This window comes from Delphinapterus leucas, chromosome 4, assembly GCF_059928025.1.
Source record: "Delphinapterus leucas isolate spDelLeu-1000000601 "Yukka" chromosome 4, BTC_Dleu_Yukka2, whole genome shotgun sequence".
NCBI classification, from domain to species: Eukaryota; Metazoa; Chordata; class Mammalia; order Artiodactyla; family Monodontidae; genus Delphinapterus; species Delphinapterus leucas.
In genome coordinates, this window is record NC_143132.1 from 130,674,378 (window position 1) to 130,687,495 (window position 13,118).

Genomic DNA, 13,118 nt, shown 5'->3' on the forward strand with positions numbered 1-13,118 from the left:
TTTAGGGATTTTCTACTGCTTGGGGGTTGGTGCCTTTAACCCCTGTGTTCAAGGCCTGCCCATGATGTTCACACAGTTTTGTTCTGTAATGAGTAATTTTACTTTCTTAGAGTCGAGGTGGAAAGAAGTTTCTTGCTGTACTGAAAGAAATCTTGGACAGGGATCCGTTGTCTCAACTGTGTGAGAATGAAATGGATCTTATTTGGACTTTGCGACAAGACTGCAGAGAGAATTTCCCACAGTCATTGCCAAAATTACTGCTGTCAATCAAGTGGAATAAACTTGAGGATGTTGCTCAGGTAATAAAAGATCATTTCTGTAACTCCATTCAGCAGTATATGTTACTTTGTTGATTTCATGTAAATTGTCCTTTCCTACATAGGTATGTTTCCAAAGGTTGGGTAATTTTCTGCAGGAGAAATTTTGAGGTTTTCAACTCTTACATATTCTGGTCTAAATGGTAAACCAGAAAGTTTTAAGATTTCAAAATCCCAGATTCCGGGTAGTTTTCTATATCTTTTACTACAGATAGTTAAGACTTAGGCCTTGGTGTAATCATCTGTAATTACTACCAGCATGTGGTAGGTTCTCGGCTACTTCTAACAGTTTCATCAATGAACTCCAAGGTTTGAATCTTAAGACCCTTTGCAGTGAGTGTCCTAAAGTGAATATGTATTGTTTGAAAATTACCTCTATTTGTAAAAGTTAACATTTTAGATCATAAGCCATTCAGATCAATTTTACTGTTTATTTAAAGTTGGTCAGTGTTGATGAATATTTGTCTTTAAGCAGAAAAGCAAAAGGGGAAAAAATGTTTGATCCAAAAAAGTCACCAAATTTTAGCTACTTGATTTAATTTTCAAGACTATGTGAAAAAGCACTGGCATTATTAAATTCACTTGGTTATCAGTGCTCTACAGAAAGATTCTTGAAATTATTTCTTAATCAGAATGAATACATTTGGCATATTAAAATAACGATATTCACCTTACTTGAATTCAACCGATCTTTTAAAAATTTTTCTTGTCTTATTAAATCTATAATGACTTTAAAAATTTAGTCAAGAAATGTATATTTCTTTTAATCAGGTATATTTTTTTTAAATCTTTGATTTTATTGTTTTACTTTGTAAATTAAATTTAGAAAGTATTTCTTTTGAATTTATTCCTAGGGTCTAACAATTTTTTTGGAATCATGTTACAAAATTATATGATGTGCCTTGTTTAAACTGGTTACACAGACCACGTGAAAATTACTTACTCTGAAAAGGAACTATTTTTGTCAGCTAGATAGATTTTAATTGTTCTGACACAGTTGTCTTCTAACCGTTTATTTATTTAAATTCAAGGTTAGTTTTCTGTGAACCCCCCCTAATGGTTGAATATAAGCATTTTTTACCTGGCACATTTGCCTACTTCTCAATGAATAGCATTCATTTCTAAGTGCCTATCCAAGAAATGCATCATATTATTATTTTACATATAATTAGAATAGAAAAAAATTTCTTGCTGTACTCTAAAGATATCTGAGAGGGAGGTTTTGTATGTCAACTGTCAGAAAATGGAATGAGACAATTCAGGCTTAATATTTCTTTATTCGAACCCCAGGGGCAGAAATTTTTACACTGAGGAGTTTAGTTTAGTATACTTGTCTCATTTCCATGAGTAAATCTAAAGCATTGTTTTCAGATATAACTTAACTTCCTCCATTGTGGTAGAAGAAAGTCTGTAGTGTAACTTAATATTCTTATAGAAAAACCTAAATGTGTGTAAGGAAGTATAGGAAGGCATGAATTTCATGATCCTAATCCCCCCTTTTAGTAGTCTAGAAAAGAAAATCAACGAAATAAAAAGTAATGTGTTTTGGCTTCTCCCCCAGCCCTATCCCATTGCCAGTTACACTGAACTGGTATAAGAGAATATAAACTGTATTTTCAATGAATTGACTACCTAAGAGAAGTGGAGAGTCAGAACCTGGTGCACATATTCTGCAGGCATATGCCACAGGTGAAAATTCTATAGAAGGGTAGCCTCCCATTAATCCACAGGAAAACATTCTGTTGGCATACTGCAGAAGGGGTTTCAATAGTCTCTTGCAGCAGACAGGTAATTAATTAGTCAGCACTGCTTTCACTATTTATATGGCTGAGTCAGATTTCCCTTCCCTGTTTGCTTCCATAGCTTTCTCCAAACTGAAGCGATGAGTTTTGGTAATTTATTTAATTTTATGTTTATATTATTGATTTAATAATTTAATAATCTTAGCAAAAGTTATAACTTTTCAATAGTAGGGCTGTTTTTAACCTATACCATAGTTGAACCTCTGGTATTACATAACATTATCTATCCTTTACAGTATTGTTTTTGTGGAGCAGTGTATATTCCATGTGTTAACTGGGGATGCTAAGAGGTTTTTTTTAGCTATCATTTCAGACCCTCAAAAAACAGTCCCCTTTATCCATAAGGAGGACTACTAGTCCATTAGGGCCTTGGGGAAAGTGGGCAGGGAGCCCCATCAGTGATAAAATGTGGGGTGATGTAGGTGTTTCATATCTTTAAAGCAGTATTGCTCAAACTTTTGTTCAATTATTACACTCCTTAGGACCCTTTTTACATATTTTCCCCAATAGCCCCATCCCCATGGGATTTTGATACCACAGATAAGTGTATGTCTGCCTATGTAGTGTATGCATATATGTACTTTGTATATTAAAAGAGCAAGTATAAGACAATCTTTTTATTCAGTACAAGTTTAAGAATAATTGAACCAAAATTTAAGGTAAAGGTTAAAATGTAAAAACTAACATTTTGTTGTATTTGTCGAATAACTGATGTAATTCATTATGTAAATTGTAATGTATCACATTTCATATCCATGTTAGTAATTTATGTAAATATATATTAGAAAGGCAATGCAGTCAACTTTTAAAAATTACTCAAAAGGGTTATTTTTTCTGCTAATGTAAAATAATTGAAAATTAATTTTTAAAAAATTATATCATTAGAGAACTTAACTTTTAAATTTGCTTCATATGAGAAGATACCTTTTAACTTAGCTGCTAGATACTCATTTAGATATTGACTTATTTGAGCACTTGACAAGTTAATGAGAGGTTGAATAATTTGGAGAATTAAAATAATAAAATGTAAATTATTTTTATGTAATTTTCAAAGCCCAAGTCTCTCACAGATGCTCAAGTGACAAACGACAAGGCAGGCAGCAGGTACTGCAAGCCATCTCTTGCAACATGACTTTGAGATTGAGCAGGCAACTGAGAGAAAAGCCTCCAACCATTGCCATCTATTTGCCATATTCTTGTAGCTCTCATCTTGCATACATTTTGTGTTTCTTCCTTGGACTTGATGTCAGTGCTACATAAGTGATACCCAAGAAAACCCAACAATATAAATCAGATATTAAGGAATAAGATTTTGTCCGATAAGGTTGAGCTTTGGAGGGCCACAAATCATAATTATCAAAAAATGTTTTGCTTTCCTCCATAACCACTTTTCTTCCCACTTACCATCCCTGATAAGGATGTAAGCTATAAACATATCAAAACCATGAGGAGGAAGGGACTCTTTCCAAAATCGACCCTTAAAAAAAAATCAACCCTGATGAGTCTCACTGTGTTCTGATGGGAGGCAGGTAAGAATCCTTTCTAGAGATTTGGGTTTTCTGGAACTAGGGTTTCCAAAGATGTGGCCATGTCCATCTGAACCCACCCTTCACCAGTACTCCCAGCTCATTCACCCATGGGACTCTTTTTTATCCTATATCTAGGTCATTTCTAAGCGGCATCTGTAAATGGGAAACTGGCTGTATTTATCTTGTGTATATAAAATAACTAGGTACTGTGATTTAATGGATTTAAACATGTTATAGTCAATAAAGTTTTGTAAAGTGATACTCTTAAAAATATTAAGAACTAAAAGTAAACTTCCTCAAGATAATTTTATGTTGTTATAATGCACTTTTTTATATGTAAATTGCCTTTCATTAGTTTGAGCCTTGCAGCTTATATTTGTACTTTGAATTTGACCTTTAAGTATTTCTTGATTATTTCCTTCTGCTGTTTCCCCTCTCCCCTTCCTCCCTACCTTCTGCCCCCATCTTTTTTTCCTTTAAAAAATTATTTAATGATTGTAGAATTCATATATTCAATGTATCATTCTACCTCCAGGTAAGTACATAATAGCTTTTTCACTTGCTTACCGATAGAATCTTTCAACAGAGACAATCTTTATTAATCTGTATTAACAATAGTGGATTTTTGAGGCCTTAGTAACTGCAAGTATGCTTCTCCTTTCTTTTGACCCATCTCTGCTCCTGTGTACCAAGGAAAAATAGATTACTTTTCTCTCCTATAATTTCTGAACCACTTTCAATTTTTAAACAGCTTCAGGCACTACTTCAGATTTGGCCTAAACTGCCCCCCCGGGAGGCCCTGGAGCTTCTAGATTTCAACTATCCAGATCAGTACGTGCGAGAATATGCTGTGGGCTGTCTGCAACAGATGAGGTATCTCCTGCAGGAGGCTTTTTTGGGTCAAGGAATAACTTGTGGGTGGGAAGAGAAGTTGATGTCTGCTTGAATGTCTTGTAAGAAAGGAAAAGGATAGGAATGACCGAGTTCAAAGCATCTGTTCCCTCCTTCCTCCCACTCTCTCCCACAGTCTCTCCTGTTTTCTCCCCCCACCCCGCCCTATCTCCTCCGATCCTCCCCGACTCTCTCGTGCTCTCTCTCTCTCTGTTTTTTTTTTTTTTTTTGGCGTGGCTGCCTGGCATGCAGGATCTTAGTTCCTGACCAGGGATCGAACCTGTGCCCTCTGCAGTGGAAGCGTGGAGTCTTAACCACTGGGCCACCAGGGAAGTCCCCACTTTATATGGTAAAACAAAAAAGCAAGCAAAAACTGCATCGGGTGGTCCCCAAGAACACCCTCAGGTTCCATGACTTACTAGGAGGACTCATAGGACTCAGCATATCGTCACTCTTGGCTAAGATTTATTACAGAAAAAGTATACAGAGCAGAACTGGCAAAGGAAAAAAATTCATGGGGCAAAGTCTGGAGGAAACCAGGGAGATGCTTCTAAGAGTTCTTTCCCAGTGGAATCACACTGAATACACTTAATTCCCCAGCAACAAGTTGTGACAGCACACCTGAATACTGTCTACCAGGGAAGCTTGTTAGAGACTTGGTGGCCAGGGTTTTTTTTGCGGGGAGGGCAGTGCTAGTCACATGAGCACCCTCTGCCTAGTATATTCCCAAATTCTAGACTCCCGGAACAAAAATGCGTGTTGAGCATAAAACATACTGTTTGCAAAAACAGTTTAGGCATAGTAAGCCACTCTTATCTGTTAAGGTGGTGGGAAGCCTTCCGAAATCTACATTCCCAGATGCCAGTCAAGGGCTAACCTTGTAAGCATGCTTTATCAAAGGATAGCAGTCAGGCTTGCTCCTCTGTTAACTCTTTTCTGTCCACTACCCACAATGAAGGAATGTTAATATTTTTTCTTTTTTAAAATGTTAATATTTTTGACTTTTTTTAAGTTTGTATTTTATTTATTTTTTTAAACTTAAAAAAATTTTTTTTTTATTCTTTGGCTGCCTTGGGTCTTCGTTGCTGCGTGCAGGCTTTCTCTAGTTGCAGCAAGCGGGGGCTACTCTTCACTGCGGTGCACGGGCTTCTCATTACGGTGGCTTCTCTTGTTGCAGAGAACGGGCTCTAGGCACGCAGGCTTCAGTAGTTGTGGCATGCAGGCTCAGTAGCTGTGGCTCGCGGGCTCTAGAGCACAGGCTCAGTAGTTGTTGCCCACGGGCTTAGTTGCTCCGCGGCACGTGCGATCTTCCCGGACCAGGGCTCAAACCTGTGTCCCCCACATTGGCAAACAGATTCTTAACCACTGTGCCACCAGGGAAGCCCTAAGTTTGTATTTTAAAGCAATTAACGTTACAGCTAAAGTCCTCATAGTTTCCTTACTCAATCCTGATTATTTTCACTTCCCAGAGGCAACTGTATCACGAATTTGGTGTATATCCTTCTATAGCATAATTTTCTGTTTTTACCACATTTATATATCTATAAAATACAGATATGGGATAATATTGTACATTTAAAAATCACACAACTGTGTCTTGCCATATATATTGTTTTACATAGTTTTTTTCCTTTATTCAACATTAGGTTTTTGAGGTCAGTCTCTCCTGTTACATATAAATGTAGTTTATTCCTTTCACTACTGTGTAATATTCTTTCATAGAGATGTATCGTATTTACTCCATTTCTCTATTGAGGAACATTTTAAATTTTCTCAAAATTTCCCTCTTAACAAACAATGCTACAGTGAACATGCTTGTACAGTCTCTTTAGGGTAGTACATGTGTGAGAATCTATGGGATTTCTTGGATGAAATGTCATTATTGAGACAGTCTTAGACAATGGGCATTTTCAGGTTTATCCATTTTCTTACTAGCCTCAAAATGAAGGGTTATACCATATGGTCATTTGAAAAACAAAAGTTCTCAGAAAATTATGGATACTGTGATACATTTTTTTTCCTTTTCTTCTTTTTAAAATAAATCATTTATGTTTTAAATTGTGTGCTCTCCAAAACAAATTATACAAACTCTTTAACAGTGGTTATTTTGGGGGAGTGAAATAAGAAGTGTAAGGAAAGAGGAAGCCTCTTCTTTTCTATACTTCTATCTTTTACACTACTTACAGATTTTATAGTGGGCATGGATTTTACAATAAACTTAAGATGGTTTTATAGATAGTTTTAAAAAATGAGGCTCCCAGTTGTTCCTCAGTCTCTCTGTTTGCATTGGAGATCTGAAGGGGAGGGGCTACCTGGCCCCCCTTGGACTGAGCTAAGTGTTTTTCTTAAATATATTGATCCCTAGGAGGAGATTGCTGTGATCCCCATGTTCCATATAGGTAATTCTAATGTATCTTCCTATGTTAAATTTTCTGGTATGAGGTTTTTTTCTGGTGTATAGTATCCTAGGTTTCAGTCCCAGGTCAGTCTCGTAGGTTTCATTCCCAGGTCTGCTTTAGACTACTGCTTAACCATTTATTGTCCAAGACTATAGTCACCAAGTAGAGGACTTGGGATACATATCTTACCTGACTACTGGAATTGCCTTTGATGGGAGTGTGTTTACATGTGAATGGTTTGGAGATGGATACAAAATAGAGAGCCCGAACATTAATTAATTCAGCTCATTTAATTACAATATTATGTCAATTCAATGAATCCATTCCCACTTACAAATACACTCTTTATCCTTCAGACTATTTGAAGATTTTAATTGTTTCATTCATTTTCTGGGAGCAAAAATTACTTAATCCCAATGATATGAAAGGAAAATAAGTTGAAGTACTGATGGAATTTGTATTTTAAAAAGCTGGTTGGTTGACTGAGCATGTAACTTTTTCAGCATGAACAGAAAATTATTACCTAATTTTATTATAACTCTCGGCTGATTATAAATACAATCATCAGTTGTATAAACCTAGTTAACTTAATAAAAATGCCCCATATATCTGTTCTTTGCTCCTTTTCACTCTTCTGCCCATCAGAAATTCTCAGCTTTTCTTATGTTATTGTAACAGTGAAACAGTGAATGTAAGTGTGCCCCAAGCTTGACCCAAAAGAACCATTGTGTTTCAGTAAGTTAGTATTTGATAAGTTTGATAGGAATGGGTCTTTTTCCAGCACCGATTGTTGAGTGACTTACTGTGTCTTTTGTTTTTTTCAGTGATGAAGAACTCTCTCAGTATCTTTTACAGTTGGTGCAAGTTTTAAAATATGAGCCTTTTCTTGATTGTGCCCTCTCTAGATTCCTACTAGAAAGAGCACTTGCTAATCGGAGGATAGGGCAGTTTTTATTTTGGCACCTTAGGTAAGTCTTTTATATTTCAAATCAAATCCACCACGTGCTTTTGTAAATATTAACCAGCATAATACAGGGCATGTAGTAAAACAGTCTAGCTGCTTTAGTTGTTTCTGAGTCATCCATAACATTTATGCTTTCTTGGTATCTACTCCTATTTCTTGATACCCAGACTCTCAATTTTCATGATTTGGCAAAGTAACTGAGATAAGTGTCCCTTTATGCCTCCTTGATTTATAACTGAAATTAATAATTTTTATTATGATAATTATTATAATTAATAATAATTATAATGTATTGCTATTTTCCAGTAAAGTTTACTTATTGTGTTAATATTTTTGGACTAAAAACGTACTTATTGGGTAGTGGTATCATCATTGCTACTATTGCATAAATAAAGATTTTAAAGTTTTCCTATAACAACAGCAACTTTATTTTTTGCTTCTTTATTAACTAGGTCATTTTCAGAAATACATGAATCTTATTAAACCAAGTTTATATAGGAGTAAAATAGGGAAAGAGAACTAAAGTTCTTTTGTTGCCTAGGAAGGTTGTCAATTCCTCATTTCTCACTCTATACTTGGACATTTGTGATTTTTTTCCATCTGGACTTCAGAGTACTGAAGCTAATCATTAACAGAAAAAAATAACTTTTCTCCTTTTTGGCTAAGCTTCTTAAGGAAAATAAGCTGTATAGTATTTTGATGTTAATTTTAGGAGTTATATTTCTGAATCTTGATTTCTTTATTATCTATAGTTTTTCCTTTCTTGTTTTTAACTTGTCTTCTTTTCTCATCCATTTCAATCTTCTTATTTTTAAATCCCTCAAGGAATAACAAAATAAGGTATTCCTTCCTTTTTCAAATGTGTACACCATTCTTTAAGTGAAAAAAAAATCACATAGAAGCTAATTGAGGGATTAGTCAATTGTGTGATCTGAGTCAGATCTGTGTTTCATCTGAGTTGTCTGTAAATTGGTAGTATTACCATTTCACTCCAAAAAAACAAATAAGATGTGATAACTTTGGATTTCTTGGAGTAAACAATTAACTAATGATAAAATCACATATCTTTTTGAACTGTAGTGTTTAAAGAATTAAAAGTTGAGCATCCCATCTGTGATTGGTACAAGATGATGTGTTCTCCCTTTCTTTGATTAGCATAATAAGTTAATTTCATAATAGAATAAAGAAGTCAGTATTTTTATTTGGTGACCTGAAGTGTTTGATAAATCTTCATAATATTAACTTTCTGCAGGTCAGAAGTGCACATTCCTGCTGTTTCAGTACAATTTGGTGTCATCCTTGAAGCATACTGCCGGGGAAGCGTAGGTCACATGAAAGCGCTTTCCAAGCAGGTATCAGCTTATTTTAATCTTCATGTTCACTTTGTCACATGGTATTTGATAAATTGTGTCATATGCTGGTTCTCCTATCACAGTATTTCATAGAAGTTTCAATAACTGAACCCAGTTAATACATTTTTTAATCAAAATGTAAGCCAAGAAATGAATTTTCAACAAATTCAGCAGAATATTATTAATTGAATGCTATCTGAAAAATTAGGATTCCTTATAGTATTAACACCATGCCTTAAATTTTAGTAGGAAATACCTATTTAGACATGCTTAACAATGGATTTGATGGTAACAAAGATTATGAAATCTTTAGACGCTGTTTTTCCATACCCCTGAGTTACTCTTTCCAGTTAGTATAGTATTTATGATTCATACGCTCTGCCATTTGTTTTAAACTGAGATATTTTGACACCTAACTTTGTAGGTGTTACAGCTTCTAGAATTCAGAATCCTCAAGCTGCTTTTTCAAACTATATATACATGCCTGAAATTGTGATGCTCTCCCACATTCCCTCATTTTCTTCCTAGGCCTTCATTTTCTAATCATTTCAGGTGATGAGTTATTAGTGATACTAATAGGTCAGATATTAAATGCTTACTGTATGCCAGGAAGTATACTAAGTGTTTAAAGTATGCTATTTTACTCTCCTAATAATGTGCCACAGTATTTACTGTTACTGTCTGGATTTGACAAGGTGAAAAAACAATCTCTCCAAGAGATTAAGTAACTTGCCTAAAAACCCACAACTATTAAGTAAAAGAGTAAGTTTCAGACTTAGCTCTCTGTCCAACTATAAAACTAAATCTCTTTTTATTATACCGGGAGTTTTCAAACCTTTTAAGCAAAACCTCTCTTTTTAAAATCAAAACTCAAAGATAGACCCATCTTACAAAATAGACAACAATGTCATTTTATCAGTATAAATGTATCTTTGAAGCTAAAATAAAACATAAGCCATTAAACAGAATCATGATGCTGTTTTATTGAACACAGAATTTCATCGGGCGTTATTGTTGACAGTTGTCTCAGTATCCAGTTATTTGTGTATTTTATTTTGGAGATAATCCTGACTTATACCTCTAAGTAATTACAAATAGTAATGGTTTTTAAAGAGCTTTCTTGCAAATGAGAAACATAACCTTGGCCCAAGCTTGATTTGTTGCTGTCTTCTTGGTCCCCTGAAGGATGAGATGAGAGCATTTCTGCCGTCAGGTAAAGCAGCCCTGTATTAGCTTCTTCATGCTGGAATCCTTCATTGACAGATAGCAACGATATGCTCTTGTTCTCTAGCAATAGTTTTTCCTAAATTGAATATTATCTAACATAACTCAAGAAGATTTTTTAAAATGGTTTAATATATATTTACTCAGAACCTGCTATATGCTAGGGTTTGTGTTGCTGTTGGTGATGTGAAGTCATATTAGCTATGTTGCTGTCATCAAGGATTTTATATTCCACAGAGTAGGTACACAAATTAGTGATATTATGATGGCAGTGTTATTAATGGGAGTATTATGTATGGTAGCAGAAAAAAGAGGCACATATTCTAGCTTAGGGCATTAGGCAAGAGGTCACAGTGCAGGTGACACTTGTTGTGGGTTTCGATGATCTGGTTAGCTAGTTGGAGAGTGTGGTAGTCAGTGCTCTACAGAGAGACAATTGTGTTTGTGTCTATATAGAGAAAGAGTGAAGGGGGCAGGTGGGTGAGATTGAGATTTATTATAAAGAATTGGCTCATGTGATTATGGAGGCCAAGAAGTCCCAAGATCTGCAGTCAAGCAAGCTGGAAATCCAGGAGAGTTGGTGTAGTTCCAACCTTGAGTCTGAAGGCCTGAGAACCTGGAGAGCCAACAGTATATGAGTACCAGTCTGAAAGCAGACAGACTTGACACCCAAGAAGAGCCATTGTTTCAGTTCAAGTCTGAAGGCAGGAAAAGAACAATGTCCCAGCTCTAGGCAGTCAGGCAGGTGGAATTCCTTCTTTCTTGCAGGAGGGTCTGCCTTTTGTTCTATTCAAATGTTTGGATGAGACCCACCCACATAAGGGAGGGCAGTCAGCTATATTCAGTCTACCTATTCAAATGTTAATCTCATCCAGAAACACCTAGAATAATGTTGGTCCAAATATCTGAACACTCCGTGGCCCAGTCAAGTTGATATGTAAAATTAGCCATCACAGGTCAACTTGGCATCCATATGTAGCTCCTTAAACCCTTACTTAATCTCTAAATAAAGCCAATAACAAGGTCAAAATTCCACCTAACATGATACAACGAGGCTGAGTACCACCAATTACTCATTAACTTCTTTCTCAGAGGAGGAGATAATCTCCTTGAGTGGCGTTTGTTCTTCTCCTTAATTCCCTGTAAATTAAATAGTATGTTGTAAAATTAATAATACTTAAATATTAAGATTTAAGTAATGATATAAAGTTAATGTATCTTATGTTACATGTTAAGGGAATAAGAGTGAGAAGGAAACAAAGATATTTGTTATATGTGTGTGTATATATGTGTGCATACACCCATATTCTTAACAAAGTAAGATATTCATGACAGTCCTCATTTCTGTAACTGATCACGTGGTTATATCTGGTATTTATCACTACCATCTTCTAACCCATCCTGTATTCCCTTTGTCTTCGGCAAGCACCTCAGTTGGTTGTGTTCTTTACATGCTGGGATGACCTAAAGCTTCATTCTTGAAGAGTCTAGGCCTACCTGGATTGACTTGTAATTTCCCATTGATCTTAATCACTGGACATGGTAATACTAAGAGATCACCTATATTCTAGACATACTCTTCCCTAATTTCTGCTTTGCAGTCAGGATCAATCATTCTAGCCAGCACCATAATGTACTTCTTTGCCTGTTGATCCAGAAGCATGAGGAGCCCAAAATGGCTGGGCAGGAGTCTTACCATCCAGTTCAATGGAATTGTTGTGTCTCCCAGTAGAATCATTCTTCTCTCTGTAACTAAGACCTCTGTGCCAACAGATCTCAGGAACAGGAGGCAAAAATTTTGTTAGTGGGTCATTAGGGGTAATAGTGAGAGGGTACTACTTCCATTTTCACACCTTCATGGACCTGTGAATCCTGGCTATTGGAGAAACAGCATCATATATTGGATGCTGATTCAGAGCATATACAGCCTTCTACAGAACCTTGCCCCAGCCCTGCAAGGTATTCACATCTAGCCAGCACTGTAATTGTCTTCAAAAGGCCATTCCACTGTTTTATCAAGGCAGCTACTTCTAAATGGTAGGGAACATGGTAAGACTAGTGAATTCTATGAGCATGAGCCCATTGCTGTACTTTATTTGCTGTGAAATGAGTTCCTTGATCAGAAGCAATGCTATGTGGAATGCCATGATGGTGGCTAAGGTGTTTTATAAGTCCATGGATGGTAGTTTTGGCAGAAACATTGTAGGCAAATTCATATCCAGAGTGTTTGTTCCAGTAAGAATAAGACACTGCCCTTTCCAGAAGGGAAGCAGTCCCATGTTATCAACTTGTCATTCCATAGCTGGCTGATCACCCCCAGGAAATGGTGGCATATCGGGCGCTCAGTGTTGGTCTCTGGTGCTGGCACATCAGGCACTCAGCAGTGGCCGTAGCAGGTGGGCTTTGGTGAGTGGAGGTTCATGTTGCTGAGCACATACATAACCCCCATCCCTGCCACTGTTCTCCATTGGATGGTGACCGGGTTGGCTGAGGAAAGGCTGGCTGGTGTACATGGAATGGGTCATCCTATCCACTTAATTATAAAAATCTTCCAAGGTTAAACTTTGGTGAGCATACAGTGGGACAAAAATATCTTTTATTTTTTTGCCCATTCAGAGAGGCCTATCACATACCTCTTCC

At 36.2% G+C, this 13,118-nt stretch overlaps 1 protein-coding gene across 13 annotated transcripts in view; it reads left to right on the forward strand.

The window, feature by feature from the left end:
• PIK3CB (phosphatidylinositol-4,5-bisphosphate 3-kinase catalytic subunit beta) overlaps positions 1 to 13,118 on the forward strand; it is a 190,979-nt gene that overhangs the window by 144,390 nt on the left and 33,471 nt on the right. For all 13 annotated transcript variants that reach the window (XM_030761527.2, XM_089911087.1, XM_089911083.1 and 10 more), the window contains 4 exons: positions 111 to 299; positions 4,400 to 4,521; positions 7,763 to 7,906; positions 9,155 to 9,254. In XM_030761527.2, the coding sequence (XP_030617387.2) occupies positions 111 to 299; positions 4,400 to 4,521; positions 7,763 to 7,906; positions 9,155 to 9,254 (555 nt within the window). The remainder of the gene's footprint in view (positions 1 to 110; positions 300 to 4,399; positions 4,522 to 7,762; positions 7,907 to 9,154; positions 9,255 to 13,118) is intronic.